Source organism: Ascaphus truei, chromosome 1 (genome assembly GCF_040206685.1).
Source record: "Ascaphus truei isolate aAscTru1 chromosome 1, aAscTru1.hap1, whole genome shotgun sequence".
Classification (NCBI taxonomy): Eukaryota; Metazoa; Chordata; class Amphibia; order Anura; family Ascaphidae; genus Ascaphus; species Ascaphus truei.
The window spans coordinates 375,259,265-375,284,360 of NC_134483.1; the positions used below are offsets into that span (position 1 = coordinate 375,259,265).

Consider the following 25,096-nt stretch of genomic DNA (forward strand, 5'->3'; position numbering starts at 1 on the left):
GGGCAAAAGGTAAGATATGGATAATATTAGTATAGTGATTCCATAGCTGTTTCTTTTTTTAAACTGCATATAACACCACAATGTGCATATGTTATCTTAAATATAGCAGTGTGCCTTGTTTAACCCTTTGTGTGTCGGGGGGGGGGGGGGGGATCTATCCGGCAAAGAGCATCCCATAACCCAGAAACGGAAGAGGAGAGGTCATCCTCTGCCGTTCCCATACAGCGCAGCTCGTGTCCTGCGTGCCATAGGAAAATCATACATCATGGCAGTGCCAGACCCCGTGATGTAATGGCCACGTCTTGGGGCGCCCGAAGGGTTAATCTGTCGTATGACATGCATTCTAGTCCTTCATAAACCCTTAATTAAAAGGGGATATCTTTTGAAAAACTTTTTTTTTTGGTGTTAATGCCATGTTTCACTCTCCAGTTGTAATCCAGGGGGAGCATGGAGGGAAATAGAACAGAAGACAAAAAAACACAATCTAAGTGTAGACAGTATTTAAAATATTATATAAATTCTGTGTTCTGTCTTGGCTCGTATGTGATGTCTACTTACAAGATGTAAGTTAAAATCAAGCGGTTTTGACACACAATGGTCTCTGCTAGAAGGATTTCTCCACCAGGTAATGGGGTCTCCAACTCTCAGCTCAGCAGCAATGTGTCTCTCCGGTCAGCGCATTTTTCAGCAGGTTTGCTCCAATTTTGGCCAGATCTACCGTGCCCATCCTATCTTTTCACGTCTAAATGCCGCAGAGTAGGACAAATACTGTATGAATGCGAATGTGGAATGTGGATTTGAGTGGAAGCCTCTGTGCACAGCTGACTGATTCGCATTCATACAGTATTTGTCCTACTCTGCGGCATTTAGACGTGAAAAGATAGGATGGGCACGGTAGATCTGGCCAAAATTGGAGCAAACCTGCTGAAAAATGCGCTGACCGGAGAGACACATTGCTGCTGAGCTGAGAGTTGGAGACCCCATTACCTGGTGGAGAAATCCTTCTAGCAGAGACCATTGTGTGTCAAAACCGCTTGATTTTAACTTACATCTTGTAAGTAGACATCACATACGAGCCAAGACAGAACACAGAATTTATATAATATTTTAAATACTGTCTACACTTAGATTGTGTTTTTTTGTCTTTTGTTCTATTTCCCTCCATGCTCCCCCTGGATTACAACTGGAGAGTGATGAATTGTGGGACTAGTGAAACCAGTCCCCACCAGCTGGGTTTAAGCTTAATTAAAAGGGGATATCTTTTGAAAAAAAATTTTTTTTGGTGTTAATGCCATGTTTCAGTCATATATTTGTGCTCTGGACAGTGACTGTTACCATTGTTTTTAGGCTGAAATCGGCTTGCTTTTCTTATTAAGTAAATGGTTGCCATTTCCTGCACAAGAAATCATGATTCAACAAATATGTTGAGTTCCAAGACAACATGTAAACTGAGTTTCTTATTATAGTGTGCTTTTTTTTGTAGTGCTTTGATATTATGTCTATCTCAAAAGCAGAGGAATTAACACGTTGAAGTCACTAAACCACAATCTATAATTTCCCTACTTTAAATCGTGTAAATGTAACACAAAACATTGATTTTTGGGTTATTTCTTGGGTAATATCTGCATGCAACAGAGTGTAGCATAAAATACCTATTACTTCCATTCCTGATATCTAAAGTGAAATTAGTAGATACAGATAGTAGAAATAGATTCTAGAAATAAGTTTTAATCAACCAACGTACAACCTTTGAATTTTTTTTTTTTTTACATGTAGCTTGAGCAAAACTTATATGTAGAATCTGCTGCTGCTATCTGCTGCTGCTCCTGTGTAATGCAGCACAGGTTTGGTTCTCTGGAAGACATACTGTATGCCAAGATGACACAATTTGCTCCAGAGCCGTGCAATTTGTTTTCTTTCCCGTCTGTTTGTGTCTTTGGCAAACGTATGACATTATTTGAGCAGATTATATCTGCACTGATCTCTTAAGCAAAGAAGATAATGTCATAGCCGCCTCTGGGTTTAAATGGTGCAGTGACAAAGAGAATCAGCAGCACCGTTTACAGAAGCAAACTCGGCTGCATCTCATATTGATACTGAGCTCCATGAACCACTCCCCACATGACTCGCTCACTGACATAAGTGGAGCAAATGAGATGTGAAGCACTTTCAGACATTAATGCAGTATGGAAAGCTCAACGTTATGTCACAATGCCTATGTGAGCGCCTTCATAGATATGCTACTTCAGCCCACATTTACTCACAAGTACTAAGCTGTAAGGCCCATTCAATTGAGTCGCACTGCTTAGTTAATATGGTCCCCCGTATGCTGGGATTCAGTAAGCGCCCATGCAAAGTATCGCACCTGGATCGGCGCTTACTGAATCTGCCCCATTATTTCTTTGTTCGCTGGAAAGGATGTTGCTTTGCAATCTTAAAATGAATAGTAAGCTAATATATTGGAAACCTCTATTTGCACACATTATGTTCCAAATTTGTTCTGAAATGCAATCACTGGTTTAATATGGCAGAGCGTCTGGCTCCTGAAATACTCCGAGGGAAGTCTCCTGTTCGTTTCATTTTGTTGCAGTCTCAAGTGTATAACTAAGGTACCCATTAATGCGTTACACAATTAGCGGAGCAATAAATGCTTGTAAAAGTAATATTTCAGTAAACACGCACACAGTAGCAATAGCTGGTGCTTAACCCCTTTACTATCTCTGGGCTCTAAACTGCACTGGAAATTGTAATATCTGCTACTAACAGAACATCTACAGTACCTAGATAATGTACGTACATAGATTTATTTTTTTTATTGGATATGAAATAAAGATCCTTTATCGTTACAAGCACACACAAAAATATCAAGACTTAAATATAGTATTATAAATTATGTGTATAAATACAACGGTATAAATAGCGAATAATCATAATACCGGATTTGGGCGCTGCTCTCATGAAAATGTCAGGTTCAGCATGTCCTAATATGCAGAGAGGCATGTGGGTTGCTGTTTTAAGAGGAGCATTCGCTGTTAGTTTCAGTCAAAATCAACTTTACTGCCAAAATACTCCCTTGCATTTTATTCAACTGAAAAATGAAATGGTGTTAAAAAAAACCAAATGAGGTAAAAGAAAAAAAAAACTATTTAAAAAATGGTACTAAGAGAGATGCTTTTTATCTCGACAAATGGTTTATGGCGTACCGGCTTTCAAACCTCAAAGAGTTTGTCATAAGACAGGGGTGCTCAACTCCAGTCCTCATGCCCCCTCCAACAGGTCAGGTTTTTAGGATATCCCAGCTTCAGTACAGGTGGCTCAATCAGTCCCTCAGTCCCTGCTTCAGCACAGGTGGCTCAATCAGTCCCTGCTTCAACTCAGGTAGCTCAATCGGTCCCTGCTTCAGCACAGGTAGCTCAATCAGTCCTTGCTTCAGAAGAGGTATCTCTGTCAGTCCCTGCTTCAGCACAGGTGGCTCAATAAGTCCCTGCTTCAACACAAAGGTGGCTCAATCGGTCTCTGTTTCAGCACAGATGCCTCAATCAGAGGCTCAGTCTTTGACTGAGCCACTGATTGACCCTCCTGTGCTGAAGCTTGGATATCCTGAAAACCTGAGGGGGGGGGGGGGGGGGCTTGAGGACTGGAGTTGAGCACCCCTTGTCATATGATACATGAAGAAGATAGCTGTCAGTCAACCAACAAGCTGAATTTGACAAGACAAGGCAAATGTTGGATAACAAAAAGGTGTGGATTTCTACGTTGCATTCCTGAGTGAATAGAAATGCCTACTGTGTGTGTGTGTGTGTGTGTGTGTATATATATATATATATATATATATATGTATATATGTGTGTGTATATATGTGTGTGTATATATATATGTAGCCAGGTCTCCCCAGCACTCCAGCACCCCCCTCACCTGACTGCCGATCGCGGGGGCCGCCGCGTCCAATGGCGGCTCCGTCCGGCGATGGCAGGGGAGAGGGCGGTCAGGTCCCGGCTCGGGGGTTGCCGGGGACGCGTGCGGCCGGTTGCCAAGGCCGCACACGCGTCTCAGGGCTCCCGGCGCTCCCGGAGCCGGGCGAATAGGGCGCCGCCATGTTGCGCCGGGTCGCGCATGTGCAGTGAGTCCCCGGCGGCCCGAGATAGTCGCGCATGCGCAGAAGATCGCGCGAGGGCAGGGAACAGTTGCGTGAGGGCAGGGAAGGCGCAGGAGAGTCGCGCTAGAGTAGGGATAGATAGTGAGAGGTTGTGGCGGCCATTAGGGGTTAGTGTAGGTGTGCAGGAAAGGCGCGCACGCGGCCCCAATGTAAGTACAGCCTCCACGGGACTACAATTCTCATGAGGCTTAGGGCCAAGCACATCAGGTGCTTCATAGGAGCCAATAGGGCTGCAGGACTGCCAGGAAAGCAAGTGGATACATTTCGCGGGCAAAAGAGCACACTAGTCAGTCAGAGGAAGGAGCAGACAAGGGAAGGAGGTAGGGTGCAGGAGAGAGGGACTCCCCTGTATTAGGCCAGCACCCCCTTGGTCCAAGATAGCTCAGCTCCCCAGTAAGGTGAGTGTTGCCAGGGGCAGCCCTCAGGTTAGGGACCCTGTCACTTACATTAGTGGGAGCTGGGAAAGGAAGGTGAAAGAGAGTTGGAAGTCCGCAGTTAAGAGAGTTGGAGTCAGGGAGCGGTAGGGAAGGAAGAGTGCGGGGAGCGAGTGCAGCTTCTGCCCCATATAGGTACCTACACTCCAGGTAGGCCCCAACTCCCCACTAGTTGGGTGGGTAACTGCTTAGGGAGGTCCTAGATAGGGACGCGGCCCCTAGTTTGGAGTGCTGCCTTGTCAGAGTCACAGCGGGCAGTGCTGTGAGGTCTGACAGGCAGGCACCTTGTTGCGCAGCACGTTGGCTGCAGCCTCCAGTGAGCTACAGCTTGCTGCTGTAGGCGCTGGGACTAGTTAGAAAGTAGTGAGGCTGAAGGGACTTGGGTAGTTAGGGGAGTGGGACAGGTCATTACCCCCTACCGGCCATAGGAGTTCCCCAAGCCACTACAGGTTGCTGTACTACAGGGACAGGCCCTAGGTTAGGGTTCCTGTCACGTTAGTACCATTTAGATAGATAGGGACACAGCGGCTGCTGCTGTTCCTGTGGAAGCGGTTGGACCCACGTTGGGGTCCACAGAGACGATTCCAGAGTGGGACCGCCCTAGCGGTCCGCAGTCCGCACGTGCAAGGAGTTCGGTTGGAGGATCAGACGGATTCATCACACGTCTGACCCTTTGAGAAGATTGTTGCTGACCCGAGCACCGGAGTGCTCGGCAGGTATTATATCATCATATGTGCACCAACAGGCCTAGAGGTTCTTAGTGACTGCGCAGTCACCCATTGACTATCTCTGTAGGAGTACGGTACATTGGGTGGGGTTCTTGGGACACTGGGTGGGATCACCTAGTGTTGGGGAATCGTCCTGCGAGACGTCACTGTTAGTGTCTCCTCGTGAGAGGGACACAGGTTATTATTATATGTTAGTAAAGTCCTTAGTTATATAATCACTGTGTGTGTGGTTTCTGAGTGGGTTCCTATGTAGGGTCATTCTACACTTCCATAGAATCCTACATAGGTGGAGGCGCTGAAAGAATATACGTTCCAGAGGATTCACCCCAGGCTCTCACTAGCGGAGGCTCAGACATCCTGTGAGCCTGCAGGTATACGCACCACACCGGTAACACCGCATGTTCTACTCACCCACACTATATATGCGATTGGGTGGGGTGGAATACCCGTTACATATATATACAGTGTTCGACAAATCACCCAAAAATCTACTCGCCCAACCAAAAAATCTACTCGCCACATAGTCCCGCCCCCAACTCCGCCCCTAGTCCCGCCCCCAACTCCGCCCCTAGTCCCGCCCCCAACCCTGGTTTAAAATAAAATATATAAATAAAATACATTTAATAAATTCCTAGTCAGAACAACATTCGTTTTTGACATAAATGTATTTATTGTATTACATTATACTACAATTAGTCGTGCGTGTGTGTGTGTCAACGTCGGATCTAGAAATAAAAGCCAGATGTGAATGACTAGTTTCCTGAACCCCTTAACCAGTGTCTGGACGTCGGCGCTTCACAGAGAGAGACAGACAGACAGACACACACACACACACAGAGAGCGGCACACACACACACACACACACACACACACACACACACACACACACACACACACACACACACACACAGAGAAAGAGAGACACAGAGAAAGAGAGACACACAGAGAAAGAGAGAGAAAGAGAGACACACACACTGAGAGAATGAGAGACAAAGAGAGAGTGTGACAGAGAGCGAAGAAGAAAGTGCGACAGAGAGAGCGAAGAAGAGAGTGTGACAGAGAGGGAGAGGGCGACACAGGGGGAGGGCGACACAGGGAGAGGGTGACACAGGGAGAGGGTGACACAGGGAGAGGGTGACACAGGGAGACGGAGAGGGTGGGTCACACAGGGAGAGGGTGACACGGAGAGGGAGGGTGACACAGGGAGCGGGACAGGGTGACACAGGGAGAGGGAGAGGGTGACACAGGGAGAGGGTGACACAGGGAGAGGGTGACACAGGGAGAGGGTGAGAGGGAGAGGGTGACACAGGGAGAGGGAGGGTGACACAGGGAGAGGGAGGGTGACACAGGGAGAGGGAGGGTGACACAGGGAGAGGGTTACACAGGGAGAGGGAGAGGGTGGGTGACACAGGGAGAGGGAGGGTGACACAGGGAGAGGGAGGGTGACAGGGAGAGGGAGGGTGACAGGGAGAGGGGGAGGGTGACACAGGGAGAGGGTGACAGGGAGAGGGGGAGGGTGACACAGGGAGAGGGTGACACAGGGAGAGGGAGAGGGTGACACAGGGAGAGGGAGAGGGTGACACAGAGAGAGGGAGAGGGTGACATAGGGAGAGGGAGAGAGGGTGACACAGGGAGAGGGAGAGGGTGACACAGGGAGAGGGAGAGGGTGACACAGGGAGAGGGTGACACAGGGAGAGGGAGGGTGACACAGGGAGAGGGAGGGTGACACAGGTAGAGGGAGGGTGACACAGGGAGAGGGTGACACAGGGAGAGGGAGGGTGACACAGGGAGAGGGAGAGGGTGGGTGACACAGGGAGAGGGTGACACAGGGAGAGGGTGACACAGGGAGAGGGTGACACAGGGAGAGGGAGAGGGTGGGTGACACAGGGAGAGGGAGGGTGACACAGGGAGAGGGAGGGTGACACAGGGAGAGGGAGGGTGACATGGAGCGGGGGAGGGTGACACAGGGAGAGGGAGAGGGTGACACAGGGAGAGGGAGAGGGTGACACAGGGACAGGGAGAGGGTGACACAGGGAGAGGGAGAGGGTGACACAGGGAGAGGGAGAGAGAGTGTGACACAGGGAGAGTGTGACACAGGGAGAGGGAGAGGGTGACACAGGGAGAGGGAGGGTGACACAGGGAGAGGGAGGGTGACACAGGGAGAGGGAGGGTGACACAGGGAGAGGGAGGGTGACACAGGGAGAGGGAGGGTGACACAGGGAGAGGGAGGGTGACACATGGAGAGGGAGGGTGACACAGGGAGAGGGAGGGTGTCACAGGGAGAGGGTGACACAGGGAGAGGGTGACACAGGGAGAGGGAGAGGGTGTTTGACACAGGGAGAGGGAGGGTAACACAGGGAGAGGGAGGGTGACACAGGGAGAGGGAGGGTGACACAGGGAGAGGGAGGGTGACACAGGGAGAGGGAGGATGACACACGGAGAGGGAGGGTGACACAGGGAGAGGGAGGGTGACAGGGAGAGGGGGAGGGTGACACAGGGAGAGGGAGAGGGTGACACAGGGAGAGGGAGAGGGTGACACAGGGAGAGGGAGAGAGAGGGAGAGGGTGACACAGGGAGAGGGAGAGGGTGACACAGGGAGAGGGAGAGAGGGAGAGGGTGATACAGGGAGAGGGAGAGGGTGACACAGGGAGAGGGTGACACAGGGAGAAGGAGAGGGTGACACAGGGAGAGGGAGAGGGTGACACAGGGAGAGGGTGACACAGGGAGAGGGTGGCACAGGGAGAGGGTGGCACAGGGAGAGGGTGGCACAGGGAGAGGGTGGCACAGGGAGAGCGAGGGTGACACAGGGAGAGCGAGGGTGACAGGGAGAGGGAGGGTGACACAGGGAGAGGGAGGGTGACACAGGGAGAGGGAGGGGGTGACACAGGGAAAGGGAGGGGGTGACACAGGGAGAGGGAGAGGGTGACACAGGGACAGGGAGAGGGTGACACAGGGAGAGGGAGAGAGAGGGAGAGGGTGACACAGGGAGAGGGAGAGGGTGACACAGGGAGAGGGTGACACAGGGAGAGGGTGACACAGGGAGAGGGAGGGTGACACAGGGAGAGGGAGAGGGTGACACAGGGAGAGGGAGAGGGTGACACAGGGAGAGGGTGACACAGGGACAGGCAGAGGGTGACACAGGGAGAGGGTGACACAGGGAGAGGGAGAGAGAGGGAGAGGGTGACACAGGGAAAGGGAGAGGGTGACACAGGGAGAGGGTGACACAGGGAGAGGGAGAGGGAGGGTGACACAGGGAGAGGGAGGGTGACACAGGGAGAGGGAGGGTGACACAGGGAGAGGGAGAGGGTGACACAGGGAGAGGGAGGGTGACACAGGGAGAGGGAGGGTGACACAGGGAGAGGGTGGGTGACACAGGGAGAGGGAGGGTGACACAGGGAGAGGGAGGGTGACACAGGGAGAGGGAGAGGGTGACACAGGGAGAGGGAGAGGGTGACACAGGGAGAGGGAGAGGGTGACACAGGGAGAGGGAGAGGGTGACACAGGGACAGGGAGAGGGTGACACAGGGACAGGGAGAGGGTGACACAGGGAGAGGGAGAGAGAGGGAGAGGGTGACACAGGGAGAGGGAGAGGGTGACACAGGGAGAGGGAGAGGGTGACACGGGGAGAGGGAGAGGGAGGGTGACACAGGGAGAGGGAGAGGGTGACACAGGGAGAGGGAGAGGGTGACACAGGGACAGGGAGAGGGTGACACAGGGTGACACAGGGAGAGGGAGAGGGTGACACAGGGAGAGGGAGAGGGTGACACAGGGAGAGGGAGAGGGAGGGTGACACAGGGAGAGGGAGAGGGTGGGTGACACAGGGAGAGGGAGGGTGACAGGGAGAGGGGGAGGGTGACACAGGGAGAGGGAGAGGGTGACACAGGGACAGGGAGAGGGAGAGAGAGGGTGACACAGGGAGAGGGAGAGGGTGACATAGGGAGAGGGAGAGTGACACAGGGAGAGGGAGGGTGACACAGGGAAAGGGGGAGGGTGACACAGGGAGAGGGAGAGGGTGACACAGGGACAGGGAGGGTGACACAGGGAGAGGGAGAGAGAGGGAGAGGGTGACACAGAGAGAGGGAGAGGGTGACACAGGGAGAGGGAGGGAGAGGGTGACACAGGGAGAGGGAGAGGGTGACACAGGGAGAAGGAGAGGGTGACACAGGGAGAGGGAGAGGGTGACACAGGGAGAGGGAGAGGGTGACACAGGGAGAGGGTGACACAGGGAGAGGGTGACACAGGGAGAGGGTGACACAGGGAGAGGGTGACACAGGGAGAGGGTGACACAGGGAGAGGGTGGCACAGGGAGAGGGTGGCACAGGGAGAGGGTGACACAGGGAGAGGGAGGGTGACACAGGGAGAGGGAGGGTGACAGGGAGAGGGAGGGTGACAGGGAGAGGGAGGGTGACAGGGAGAGGGAGGGTGACACAGGGAGAGGGAGAGGGTGACACAGGGAGAGGGTGACACAGGGAGAGGGTGACACAGGGAGAGGGTGACACAGGGACAGGGAGAGGGTGACACAGGGAGAGGGTGACACAGGGAGAGGGAGAGAGAGGGAGAGAGAGGGAGAGAGAGGGAGAGGGTGACACAGGGAGAGGGAGAGGGTGGGTGACACAGGGAGAGGGAGGGTGACACAGGGAGAGGGAGGGTGACACAGGGAGAGCGAGGGTGACACAGGGAGAGCGAGGGTGACAGGGAGAGGGAGGGTGACAGGTAGAGGGAGGGTGACACAGGGAGAGGGAGAGGGTGACACAGGGAGAGGGAGAGGGTGACACAGGGAGAGGGAGAGAGAGGGAGAGGGTGACACAGGGAGAGGGAGAGGGTGACACAGGGAGAAGGAGAGGGTGACACAGGGAGAGGGAGAGGGTGACACAGGGAGAGGGAGGGTGACACAGGGAGAGGGTGACACAGGGAGAGGGTGACACAGGGAGAGGGTGGCACATGGAGAGGGTGACACAGGGAGAGGGTGACACAGGGAGAGGGTGACACAGGGAGAGGGTGACACAGGGAGAGGGTGACACAGGGAGAGGGTGACACAGGGAGAGGGAGACACAGGGAGATGGAGACACAGGGAGAGGGAGACACAGGGAGAGGGAGACACGGAGAGGGAGAGAGGGTGACACACTCACAGACACCCACTCTCACTCAGACAAATTCACACTCACACACACACACACACACACACACACACAGTCTGACACACACTCACACACACAAACACTCACCCGCAAGGCAGGGGGTCTCACATGGCAGCAGTGGGGCCTCCGCACGGCAGGAGGGCCTCTGGAAGGCAGGGGGGGTCGCACATGGCAGCGAGGGCCTCCGCACGGCAGGAGGGACTCTGCAAGGGGCCGCCCCCCTCCAGAGGCGGACGCCGACGCCCTGATAGAATAGAGAAGGGCCGGTAGGGGATTTCCCCTGCTTAGAGCAGGGAGAGGCACGCGTGGGGTAAGGGGTGGGTCACGGAGGCCGGGAGAGATTGGTGTGAGGGGGGGGTGGTGGTGGATGGCCCGATGGGAGGGGGTGGTGGATGGCCCCATGCGAGGGGGGGCGGATGGCCCGATGGGAGGGGGGGGTGACAGATGGCCCTGCAGGGGCCTGAGGCAGACAGGCGCGGAAGGGGCTGGCTGCCGGAAGGGGGAGGAGTGGAAGAGCTGATGAGGGAAAGTTGCTGAGAGGCGGGGGAGGAGCGAAGGCACTGCTCAGAGAGCCGGAGGCGGGGTAATCTCCCCCAACAACATGAACCCGCCTCCGGCTTTTTTTTTTTTTTTCTTCAGCGCGGGAAAAGCAGCAGCGCGAGCGCGGGAAATTTAAAAAATACACGTGTGCTGCTTGGGCCAATATTTACTCGCCCGGGGGTTAAATCCACACACCCCGGGCGTGTAAATGTATATAATTGTCGAACACTGTATATATATATATATATATACACACACATACACATGTAGAGGTATCAGTACCGTGTTAGCCGAGCTTCAATAATCAAAAAATAAATAGATTATACCGTTCTGTGGCTAACAAAATGCTTTTATTTGTGCGAGCTTTCGAGGTATCTCGAAAGCTCGCACAAATAAAAGCATTTCGTTAGCCACAGAACGGTATAATTATTTTTTTATTATATATATACATATATATATATATATATATATATATAGTGTGACATGTTTGAATTTAATCTAAGTATAAGTAGAAAATGATAGCATACACTACACCTGTTACAACAATGTATTGCACTCCACGATGTTGCTTGTAAAGTCGTAAAGACATTTCTCATAATCATTACAGGACTCCCCACACATTTCCAAACTAGATGATGCTTCGTGCTGTAGTCAAGATAATGGACTGGGATAAAGCATTACAATAGGGAAGATCTCTATAATTTTCTGCTAATAATTAAACTGGTTTTAGATCATGTTGGAACAAGAAGTAGGTACTTAAACAGTTGCAAAAATCTTACACAGTTGCCTTTATATTAATTTTGACCTCAGAATAAATGCACCCCAAATCTTTTTAAGATTACTTGTAGCCTCGGGTTCTCCTGGAGCAAGATCATCCCAGTCTTATCAGTGGGATGTATTCAAATCCAATGTCTCAGCACTTTCCAGACAAAGGGAACATTATGCACCATAGCAATGTTCTGGTCCTATTATTAAATGGGTCAACATTTAAATATACCGTAAGTGCCCAGGCACTCTAGGTGGATGTCTCCTAACCACCACCAGTGAAACATGCTAGTATTTGGTACATGTAGCATTCTACTACTGTATTCCACTGATGTTGCTGTCATAGTCTCACACCCGTCTTCTAAGAACCCTAAAATGATATTGTGAAATTCTGAGGCTCCCCAACCATCTCTAATAGCGCGCCTGAGTTCAGATGCATTGTAAGGAACCCCAAACCTCTCTAATAACGCGTCTGAGATCAGATGCATTATACATTGTTAACTCTTGAAATCTATTGGGGGATAATATCATTTTGTTAGGGTAATTGCTAGGGGAATATGTGTAAGAACTAAAAGTTTTGCAACATTCTAACACGTGTTGTCTTGTCAACCCTGGAGGCTCTCAGAAAGGAGTTTCTGGCATGTTCTGGAACCTTCCAGGGAGGGATTATAAATAAGTGTGCTGAGTTTGGGCCAAGTTAGATCTAAGTTTAGTTCAGAGTTCTAATTTCTTAGTAAAACATGGGTTCCCCTTGACCCCTTTTGCCTCCCATGACCCCTTACCTCAGACTCACTGGCGGCGGGTGCCGAGTGTTGCGGGGGCGCGCGCGTATCAGTGACTTGGTGTGCGCGCCTTCGGTAATGCGGGGAGGTGGAGGCGAGCTGCAGAGGCGGGTTGCGGTGAAGTGGAGGAGGCGACCGAGTCGCCAGCGGCTCCCATAGCAAGGCGCCGCCATGTCTGAGTGCGCGCGCATGCGCAGCGTAATGCGCATGCACACAGTAGGTGGCCAGTGCAGGGAATAGCCCGCAAAGGAACTACATTTCCCAGCAGCCCCAGGGGCTGTGGATCACATGCTGAGCAACAGCCAATAGGGCTCATGGATCCTCCTGCTCTGCAATAGATACATTTTGCGCGCTGGGACATGCTTGACAGTTGGAAGAGGGACCTCTGAGGAGCAGGTAGTGTCCAGGGAGCAGTGCTCCCCTGGACTAGGCCAGATCTTCCCCTTTAGGCCCCGACACACTGTAGCTTGTGGCTGCTATAGGGAAAGCCCACAGTCAGGGACCTTTTCCCCAGTAGCCGCATATAGCAAGGTACAGCATCAGTGAGACGCCACGCGGTGACTGCGGCCTGTGTTCTGGGACCAGACCAGCTGCAGGGTAAAGACAGTAAGGTGATATTATCCACGCCGGAATTCAACCCACGCGGAGGCGGACAACAACGTTGGATCAGACGGATTCTCTTTGTTATTCTGCATTGCCCGTGTTCTGGAGTCCCGGACAGGTACCTAACTAAGTGCACCAACACTCCACGGGATAGCGCTATCTCCAACACTTTGGGTGGGCCTTGACATTGGGAGAGGGACATCATGGAATTGGTGCCCCCGGCACGTGTATTCTGGGGACATTCACTGCTGGTATCAGGTTGGGGCCTATATTACTGTGGGGTACAGGGTACCAATATTATTGTGTTCAGTAAAGGTTGTTAGCATATATATATATATATATATATATATATATATATATATATATATATATATATATATATATATATATATATATATATATATATATATTTGTATGCATGTATTATTATTGTTCCTGTAAGGGTTCATCCCGACAAGTCGGGATCCCTTGCTGGTGGGGGGACTGTCACCATAAGAATCAGATACACCCCAGGCAACCAGCGGCGGAAGTTCAGGCCTTTTGTGAGCCACAGGTAACGCATCACACACACCGTAGTCGCCATATCTTCCATAGGGTGGGGGAAAGTGCACTACATTAGTTATTGCAGTTCCAGTTTTTAGTTAGCGACTAGTTAACTAAACAATAGTACAATAGCCGAGAGATGCAATTGCATCCCCGCTCCTGGACTTACCAGGAGAGGGCAAGTTAGAGTAGGATCTCAAGATTCGTCTAAATCGAGGTGGAAGGATGAGCTTCTAAATAAAGGATCCCTGATTTACATGGAATGTGTCTGTGTCCCTAAAAAGATACAAGCAGCTGAGAGGAGCGCGGTTGCAGTATAATTTTCAAATAACCTGCAAATTGTATAGAACCCTTTAGGAATGCCCGGGGAACCCGAGAGTTCCTAAGCACCCCTGCTGAAAAACACTGGTTTAGACATTTCTGAGATATTGCAGAAATGGTCATGCATCAGAACACACTCAAGTTATATAAAAAAAAGAGAGAGAGAAAACAAAATCAGAGCATTGCTTATTTAAAGCATTGAAAGATTTGATAGCAGGAAGCATCACCAAATCTGTTTATTTAAAAATGTAATAAAGGAGCATTGTACTCATTTTGCTCAGAAATTTCCATGGATTAGCATTAGAAATCAACAATATTTTATAGCACGAGAAAACACAGATTAAATAGCTTTACATGAAAATAGAATGCTATAGAAAAAAAACTCACGGTCATTTTCTCAAAATAATTAGCTTTTAGAAGCAGTAAAAACACAGGTCTTTTATGTGTGAGCCAAAATAATGTAGATGTTCTACTTTGGATACAAAGCAACTATGTGCCACATATATTGGAGGTTAGTCAGGGTACACATTTCAGAAGTAAAAAACAAAATGCATGAATATTGAAAACTGGTTTTGTATACAACAATAAAAGACCTCGAATAGCATTTAGCGGGTCAGGGGCCTTCGAAGAAAAATTTACTCTTGCCGGGGGTAAATCACTCAAACATGTTATAGATACTTTATAGGTGATAAAAAAAACCCGAGGCATTGGAAAAATGACTTGCTAACAGCAATGCTGTAACACTGGCATCTCTAGTGACACTGACAGATGGTACAAGTGCGGTACCTATGTAGTCCTTGAGCCATTTACAAAATATCACTTGATTTTAAAGCGTGAACATTTTTGTGGCAGCATAGAAAGCAGCAGAAATGTCAAAGGTCACAGGTGATTTCCTTCCCCTAGTGAAGATGTAATAACAAAATATATACATTCTACCAAACACGGTGGGAAACGTTGGAACATTGTAATAATGCCTTTGGCAACCACTCCATTTGTTTTTTTTAATAATTTATATTTTATTATTAGAGTCTTCTCTGATGAAGAATAATTGCACCCTGTTATTTGAGGGGGGAATAAAACATGACATTTCTTTAACAATATGGTACTATATGGTACCCTGTTCACTTATGTAACTGTATTTGTCTTAACTCTATGCCCAGGACACACTTGAAAACGAGAGGTAACTTTTACTTCCTGGTAAAACATTTCATAAATAAATAAATTTGCTTTGCACATGTTTTGCTGCTGGGATACTTTAACAAACATGTCTCCAATGCGTTCATCCTCTTTGAGGGCTTTGCAGTGACTTATCTAAGGCTCTTATCTGCAACTAGTTGTGTGCTCTGATGCTGCCTGAATATCCTGCAGCCTCCGGACTGCTGTAATTTCTGCCTTGTTCCCCCAGCTCAGCAGCGGTTTACCAGATAGCCAGCTCAGCCAACCTATCACTGCGTCTACATTAACTCTCGTCAAGCCCAGTACCTCCCTGTTGACGTGCTGTGTGCGCGAAACACTCTGGAGTCGTGTCAGGGTACCGGAACGTATGTGTTGACTTTAGAGCTTGGGCAATCATTTTGAGTGCTACTAATACAGTGTATTTTAAGAGATCCCAGCCAATGGTTTCCCCTGCTGGCAGGGAATCCTTGCCACGGGTGGTCCCATTTGGAAGCAAAGGACCGCCCAGGGAAATCCGCGGCAGTCCCTTTCACCGAAGCCGCGACTTCACGCTTTTTATGGTGCGTGCGCAGGAAAAGCGAGTCTACCTAGATCTGTCCCTTTCACTTTCAAATGAAACAACATTTTTATATGTAATGAATCTTAGCTGCCACTGTACAGATTACATTTCCACTGCTTCATCAAGCTGAGCGCGGACTGACATTAATTAGCCAAATACAACTTCATCTATGGGCTAGCAGTGAAATAAAATCTTTAGATCGTGGACTCTGAATTTTACCCTGCTGTCTGGTTGTGGATTCCTGTCTATAGTTTCTCTTGCCTAGAGGGAGACACTACATTAAACAAAGGCTGCAAGTTTCAGCGAGTAGGTTCTCAAATTCCTATTAAAACCCTTGCTTTGTAAAAAAATCTTTTATTGTTTAGCAGTGACTAAGCTCTGGTCTGATTCTGACATAATCAGCTAATGAGCTGGTGATTGCCCAACATGAGAAGCAGGAGTAAAAAAAAAAAAAAAACCTTCAATTTGTTCTTTCCACTTAAACAAAGTTATAAGCAAGTGTTAAAATTATAATGTGCAACACAGATTCTAACTAGCTATTACAAGTCACTTGCATAGCAAGCTGACACAAGTGGCCAAGATTTGCCAGCAAAACATTGTGCTTTGCGGGCCCATCTCACAGTAAAATCCTTCAATCAGTTTGAAATGAGTCTCGCTTTGATCCAAGATTTCTGCTCATTTCTTCAGGTTGAGGGGAAATATCCACGACGTTGGTCACAAACATTTTTTTGGGGGGGGGGGGGTGAAAAGTGCCACTTTTTTTTATCCTTGGCACAGTCTTCATTCTGAAATTAACCAATAGTTTTACTTTTTGGTGACAATATTGATGTAAAAACACATTTCTAAAGACGATCAAAGGTAGATGCGATTAGGATTTTATAAAAAGTGCCCAATAAGTGAACCCTGCTCAGTGCAACTTGGATATTTGGGCTGCATAATTTCCCTAGATATATAGATTAAATCAGCGGTGAGCAAACTGGGGGGCGTGAGACTGACTGCGGAGGTGGGGGGGGGGGCGCGGGGTTTACAGAGGCCCCGCGCGCTTCCCGAAGGCACTTAAATAAAGTGCCGGGGGAGCGGAGGAGGCCTCTGTAAACCTTACTTACCTTGGCTCCGGCGGCTTCTTACACGCGTCGCCATGGCAACGCGGCATCAAATGACGACGCTAGGTCATGACGCTGGAGCCGACACCGGAGCTGAGGTGCGCAGGGGTGAGGGGTGAGGGGATGAGGGGACCGCCGCCAGGGGGGTGCAGGGAAAAAGGTTTGCGCCCCCCCTGGATTAAATGATAGTGACAGGACAGATCAAGAGGCCGGTAAGGTCTTGAAAGCTCTGTACATTATCATTTCATCTGTGAAACACTCATGTTGTTCCATTAAAAAGGTATCACAAACTACTCCACATCTCTCATTTAGGTCTGAGTTTCTACCTAGCGCGTAACAAGAGCAGCATGCATTGTGCTCTGTACATCCTGTGATGTTTGTAATTGGGTTTTTTTTGCAGCCAGGATAACATTTCCAGATTACTTTTGTAAAACTGAGACTGTTAGTGAAAAGTATAAAACAGCCACTACAAATGCTGAGAAATATGTGAGAACACTTAGGGCTTTTATTTTATTTCAGGTATGCTATGTACAGTGAGAATGAATCTCTGACAAATCAGTAGATTCATTTTTTCCCTACCTTGATAATATACTAAAACCCACATGTTTCTCACAGGGCACAATTAGCTCATTCCCGCACCTCTCCTTCTCCCACTTTATGATTGGACCTGAACAGTTCTTGGTTTACTGGATCACTTCACTGATTTCTATTGTGTAAGAAAGTAAATAACTTCTCCACCCTCACTACTTGTTCAAAGTGGTATTGCTCCAATGACTGCCATGTGGAGAAGTTCTGAGAGTGGTGTTGATAAAACGAGCAATGGGGTAATATATCAAGCAGTGAGTCAACAGAGTTGAAAGTTATATTTTTGTGGTAGAAATGCTGTTTTCATGTGTAATTATTCAAGTGGTTTATCTTCTTATCTTTTGCCAGGTAGATCAAGGATGCACATCTAGATCAGGGGTGCTCAAATCCAGTCCTCAAGCCTCCCCACCAGGACAGATTTACGGGATATCCCTGCTTCAGCCCAGGTGGCTCAATCAGTCCGTGCTTCAGCACAGGGGGCTCAGTCTTAGGCTAAGGCCCCGGTCTCTCAGCTGTAACGCGCGCCCGCGCTTTTGGTGGCGCGTTCAGCCGATTCCCCGGTCTGCAGCTCACTGCAGGAGGAGAGACCGGGGGCGGGGGGGCGTGGCAGAGGAGTGACGGGGGCGCGGCCATGACGTCACCCAGCAGGTTCGACCTCATTGGCTGAACCGCCGGGGGGCGTGCCTAATCGCTCGACGTGAGTCCTGCTCTCAATTCTATTGAGAGCAGGAGTAGCTCTCGCGCGAGCGCAATGCCACAGCGGACGCTGTAGTAGGTAGCGGGAGCAAGGCCTTAGACTGAGCCTCTGATTGAGCCACCTGTGCCGAAACTGGGATATCCAGAAAACCTGACCTGTTTGGAGGGCTTGAGGACAGGAGTTGATCACCCCTGATCTAGATGTTAGCTGTGGTCTGTGCGTGAGTCACAGTGGTATACAGTACATAGATGCATAACATTTTACTGCAGATAAGGACCACTCGGCTCACCTATTCTGCTCATTTTCCTACCCTATCCTATTATATATATATATATTTACACAGGATTGAAGCAGGGGGTCTCCGGAGCTGAAAACCATTCATTTCAGCTCCGGAGACTCCCTGCTTCCAGAGATACTTACCTCCGAAGGGGGTGCCGGTATCTCTTTGCTTTTTAAAGCTCATGGGTCACATGGGCCAATAGGAAGTCGCCCCGGCATACGTCACAGCTTTCTATTGGCCCGCAAGGCGTGGGCGCTTTGAAAAGCAGCCGTTATGTGAACCCTACTACCCGGCTGGCGTGGCTACCGGCAGCCCCTACAGAGATATATGTATCCCTGGGGCGGAAACGAATGGGGTCCAGCTCCGGAGACCACCTGCTTCAACCCTGTGTAAAAAAGTAGAAATGGATGTACAAACAAAATAAACGCTTGGATTGCCTCTTTAGAACCCGAGGCCCTATTTGATCCTAGGATCTTTTTTGTATTTAGGATAGCCTTATGTTCATCCCAAAGACACAGGGGGATTCAAAACTGGATTGCACTATTCGTTAATGGGAAGCATTTGTGAGTGTAACATAGGTACACAGTATCCATCTCTATTCCAACCCTCTTATACCTCAACCTATTACCTACAACAATACTCATGCACTGAAGTGATACAAATGTACCCCTGTCAGCTGCAGCTCGCTAGATAACCCAGTCCGCCTCTCCTCCCTCGTTCCCACTGTGTTCTGAATCTCCATTATTTATTCCCCACTTTGTGATCTCTGCTGGAATAATCATAAACGTTCTGTCTCTGCTTCCACAACTTTACTTCCAAAAACATTAGCGACTCAAGCCTGCAATCTGTTAATTCGGATTCCAAATGATTATGATGAGTCCAGACTGATCCCGTGTGCATGATTAATGCCACTGTACTTTTATAATGCTTTTATTTTCATTGCATCTGGAATGTCTGGCAATAAAAAAAATGTCACAAGCAAAAACAAAACCAACAACTCGAGCATAGATAGACCCATTCCCTGCACGCTCCTTTCTGATTAAACGCAATCCAGATTTTACACAAACCTCGTTACAGGGAAATGTTATTACAATGCATGAAAGCTGCAAGGTGGCTGCTTGCTGTACTTGTATTCCCTATTGAAAGGGGTGGCCAAATCCAGTCCTCAAGAGCCACCAACAGGTCAGGATATAAGGATACCCCTGCTTCAGCACAGTCAGTGACTGAGCCACCTGTGCTGAAGCAGGGATATCCTGAAACGTTACCTGTTGGTGGCCCTTGAGGACTGCAGTTGGCCCCCTCCTGCCCTATTCCCTCACCACCGTCTCTCATAGCTTTGCCTCTAATCCTCCAGACATTTTCTTCACTGACCATTTGTCAGCGCGGCAGTACAATGTTCTCACAGCGTATATACCCTGTTCTCATGTATAAATACTCTTGGTGACCCTGTTCGTTTTGGGGGTTTGAATAACCACCCAAATGGCAACACCCACGTTCACTTTTATTCCCCTTTGCCCCCTTACTAAACTCACTGTCAGTTATCGTTTGGCTACAAGACATTTCCATCTCGGTGCATAACACTACCGTCCCTCCTATTTTCCCATCCCAATGATTTGCTTCCCCCCTTGAGATAATTTTCCTTCAGACCCATATCAAGTCCTTGGCTTAATCAATCAGCTTCTGTCTTCATGAATATCATTACCCTTCCAGACCTCTGATTCAGCCACATTTTTATTTCATATTCCTGTCATTTCACATCTTAACTTCTGCTGGGCTTTCTTTTTCGAGGTTACTGTTTCTTTTTTCTTATCCATACGAAGCCCTTACAATACGAACACATATCTTACGTCGGTATATATGCCAGTTTACTGGGCTTTTGCAACAATGGTAATGTGGCACTTTTCAACGAATCTCCGTGCCATTGTCACAATTTAGTTTATGAATTTCACGACACACTTGGGCCGCGATTATGGTGTGCGCGACGGCGCCTGCGATTTCGTGCGTTGTGCGAACAAAGTGCAGCAGCTCTATCGGGCCGGCCATAATGTGCGCGCGAGCGCGAGCAGGGTGAAGAACGACCGCGCGGCAGATTTTTGAAAAGACAAATTATTTTTGTCTTTATGCGCGACGGCCGCGTCACGTGAGCGGTTCAGCCAATGAGGGCAACACACCTCCGCCACACCTCCATCTAAGAGCACAAAGTGCACACATCGCCTACTATAAACACAGCCTTATTCTGTGCTGTATTTTTCTCCTTCACTGATATCCTGCTGAACCTCTCTCTGGTAAGTGAAATCCTCCAGTACCTGGCTGTGATATGATATTATCAAGGCCCTTTTATCTGTGATGTGATACCCTTAAGTACCTGTCCCGGGTAGAGAGTGGCAATCGTTTCACCTACATTCGCGCACCTGGCGAAATGGACCTCGGTCAAACTCCGAAACGTACAAAAAAAAAAAAAAAAACTTTGCCGGGTAAAAGTTTCCACAGCCTGGAACATTGATAGGGGGAGGGGCATATGAATAGAGGGTGGGAGCATGAGCGATGGTTAGGGAGGGTGAGAGAGGAACAGAGAGGAAAAGCCAATACATTCAGGTATCTTTACTGAATGTGTGCTGGACCTCCCATCTTGTCCGTGGACATTCCCCCCACCCCCCAAAGAAGGATATATATTTATTAAGGGCATTGGAAAGGGGGGGATTCTCAATTATGGTCATTAACTGGGAGACCAAATTCTGTAATAATATAAAGAGGCAGATTAAACTGGAGTTAAAAAACGAGTGACCGATTGTTGGACATGTATTTATTTATTTTATTTAAAAAATGTTTTACCAGGAAGTAATACATTGAGAGTTACCTCTCGTTTCCAAGTATGTCCTTTATATAAGAAAGGATATTGTATAAAAAAAATAAGTGCTTATTTAGTCTATAGTTCTTAAGGAGCAGTCCCACCTAGAAGAAAGTGAGCTTATTATCAGTGATGTTTATTGGGTAAAATGTAGGTGATTGGCAACTTTTAAAAAAATCAGTTGAGTATTTTTCATTTTTTAAGCTTAAATGTTCCCATGGCAAACACATACTTTAGAGGGTGTTTACCATCATTAATCGCTTTTGGTATTTGTTAAATCTAGAATATATGGTCCTTATTTACATGCTGTGACTGCATCTTTGCAGTATATTCAACAGGGGCCTGTTGGTACCTAGTTTTGTTAAAATAATTATAAAGGCATTATTACCCCAAAAAAAAAAAAACATATGTTGTTTTTTTTCCCCCTACAGGACACATAAGTAAAATGTTCATTTATGAGACTCTTTCTAAAGCAACCAAATACATTTAAAAAGTTGTTCAGCTTTTTGCCCCTTGAGACATATGTTAAAGCTGCAATTCAGTCAATATCCTGCATGTGTTTTTTTTTTAATAAATCAGTTCTGTAGTAAGAAAAAATACTTTTAGCATTTTCTGTTTTTAAAAAAACAACTTTGAAAGACCAATTTTCTTGTATTCTATTTTAACAGCCATTTGCTAAGGCACTGCCCCTTCATGTCCTGTCACAAGCCCTGGCACACCCCTTTGTCAGCCCTGCCCTCCCTCTAGCACAGCGTTTCCCAAACTTTTTTTTCCGTGACCTGGTTATTTTTGAACTTCTCCTTCGTGACCCACTAAATTTTTTTTATCACATATAGGTAAAATAAAACCGTTATGAATGTCCATACAGATTTCATATATTCTCCCAATCCCCTCTATTCTCTCTCTCCCTCCCCCCCACCCTCTCTCTGACCTGCACAGACGCACACAGTCACTGACCTACAGACACTCACACAGACAGACCAAACACACACAGCCACTGCTGGCCTGCACAGACACACACACAGCCACTGATATACACAGTGGCTGTGGCTGATACACACACACACACACACACACACACATACATATACACACACACACACACACACAGATACATACACTCTCACCCCCATACACACACACCAATACATACACACTCTCTCCCCCATACACACACACACACACACACACACACACACACACACACACACACACAGATACATACACACACACACACACACACACACACAGATACATACACCCACTCTCTCCTCATACACACACACAGCCACTGATACACAAACACTCCCCTATATATACACACACTATCTCTCCCCTATACACACACACGCAGCCACTGATACACACTCACCTATACACACACACACACACACTCTCTCTCTCCCCTACACACACACTGATACACACACACACACACACTCTCCCCCATATATACACGCACGCACCCACTGATGCACGCACCCACTCATGCACACACACACACACACACACACACACACACACACACACACACACACACACACACTCTCTCCCCTATACACACACACTCCCCTATATATACACACACACACAATTTATTAGAGGCAGCGACGGATGTGAGTGACTGGAGAGGGGGGGGGGGCGGGGGAGAGAGGAAAGGCCCGCGATACGAGCAGGCGGCTCCATGCCTCCCTCTGCCCGCCAGCGACCGCACAGCCACCACTGCCCACCCCCTGCGCCTATCTCCTGCACCAAGGGGACTGAGGGGAAGGGAGCGCGAGGAACAGAGGCACAGGTGCGCCCCCGCACCACTTCCTACGTCCTATCATGCCGGGCATCGTGTCCTGTGGGGGGCGGAGCATGTCATGGGCGGCAACATCATGATGCGGGGCTGCAGTGGGAGCCCGAGTCAGCGAATCACCGTTGACACCCCAGCGATAGCAGCCTGCACCACTTCAGCACTGTCCCGCACCTCACCTCGGGCCGCCGCAAGGAGGGAGGGGGGGCAAGGAGGGAGGGGGGGACGCCGCAAGGAGGGAGGGGTAGACGCCGCAAGGAGGGAGGGGGGGACGCCGCAAGGAGGGAGGGGGTGACGCCGCAAGGAGGGAGGGGGGACGCCGCAAGGAGGGAGGGGTGGACGCCGCAAGGAGGGAGGGGGGGGCGCCGTGCGACCCGGCAATTTTGCTTCCGTGACCCGGTGCCGGGTCGCGACCCACCATTTGGGAAACGCTGCTCTAGCACATGTCAGTGCAGGAGTGCTCATGAATATTCATGAGCTTCCACTGAGTGACAGAAGCAGAAGATAAACATATGCCAGCTCTAATGATGTCACCAAATTTCGCCGATCAATACATGGAGAGCGAATTGACCTGCAGCTATGCAGTTCTTTAGGTAATTAGAGATTGCCCACATGAAACTATTGAAGTAAAAAAAAAAAAAAAGACTGAACTGCAGCTTTAAATGATAAAATAAATGTTACAAATGTGTTTAAAATGAAGCACCACAAAGGTTTGACTTTACTGCGCCTCCTATATATGTTGCAAAGTGGGACTAGAGTTTGGTCTGCATAGCTTCTTATCTTTCCGTTTACATTGTTTATAAGAATTTCCTTTGAGTTATGGCTACCATCGCCATAATTGACAGTATGGATTAACAGTAAAATACAACAATTACAACATTAAGCAATAGTCATTGCATAGATGTTTTTGGTTTCAAGGGACGAGGCACCTTTTAACATTGATGCAGTGAAAAACATCTGAAATCAATATGATGCAAACTGTATACATTAAAACAGCAGGTCAGATTCTTAGTAAAGATTTCTGCCCTTTAAGTGTCATTAGACACAGCACAGATCCAGTTCTACCAATACTTTTGTCTCACAGTCCGTATAACTTCTAACCAATGTTTATAATGAATAGAAGAGCCTGGTACGTGCGGCACACACCCGATTCATTAGAGGCATTTAGACGGCACTGTGGATATTGCGCCTGACGGTTGTTTTTGATGTGCTCCAAGAAAACCTTTTAACTCTTTGGGCTTTAAATTATACATGGATCTGGAGAAAATGTCACCAATGTGCAGTCTGATGGCTGCAGGTCTCCCACTGCCAATGACATAAGCTGGAATGGCTGTTTTAAATGTCATTTCAATAATGATTGGGAATTTTTCGATTGCCTCTGTATTTCTTTGCTTCCAAATAGACCTGCAACCCATTGTGCACTGCAGGCTGCTGTGAAAGACTCATATAAATATAAAGTGAAAACATGAAATCCCATGCAAAACAATGATGGGCTGGTTGGGTTTCAAACAGTACAACACTATATGTCTGTATGAAGTGCAGTGGAACAGTTGGCATACCTTGTCTAGTATACTCATCTGCTTCTCTGTGAACCAGGTCTTTTACCCTGTTTCCGTAGAGCAGCCTTGAGGAATCATGATCAAAAGCTTTCAGGGTTTCGCTGGAGCTGTAAGATTTTTGTGTAGGTACTCTACACCCATCATTGTCCACCGAAGAATTTGTGTAACGCTTTTCCTTGTCCCGTCTGCTCTTGGTCAGGGAACAATAAGGCCTACGCTCTTTTACATCCATACTAAGTTCATTCTGTGCCCACAACAGTCCAGCTCAGTTGAAAATAACTTCTCACGCTTGCTTTGCCTACATGGGAAACATAAAAGCAAACAGTGATTCAGCAAATACACCTAACAATACTTCTGTAAAACACTTTCTATGAACAATTCAAATATACGCATATGGATTTTACAAATGACATTGCAATGGGCAATGAATAGTCATTAGCATTAATACAAGGTGGGAAAAAAAGGCAATAATATAGAGATA

General features: G+C 48.4%; 1 protein-coding gene across 14 annotated transcripts in view; it reads right to left on the bottom strand.

Annotated features, from left to right (window-relative positions):
* The window catches only part of TENM3 (teneurin transmembrane protein 3), an 816,371-nt gene that overhangs the window by 579,094 nt on the left and 212,181 nt on the right, over positions 1-25,096 (bottom strand). For all 14 annotated transcript variants that reach the window (XM_075610837.1, XM_075610771.1, XM_075610754.1 and 11 more), the window contains exon 3: positions 24,616-24,913. In XM_075610837.1, coding sequence (XP_075466952.1) covers positions 24,616-24,847 — 232 coding nt within the window. In that variant the 5' untranslated portion in view covers positions 24,848-24,913. The remainder of the gene's footprint in view (positions 1-24,615; positions 24,914-25,096) is intronic.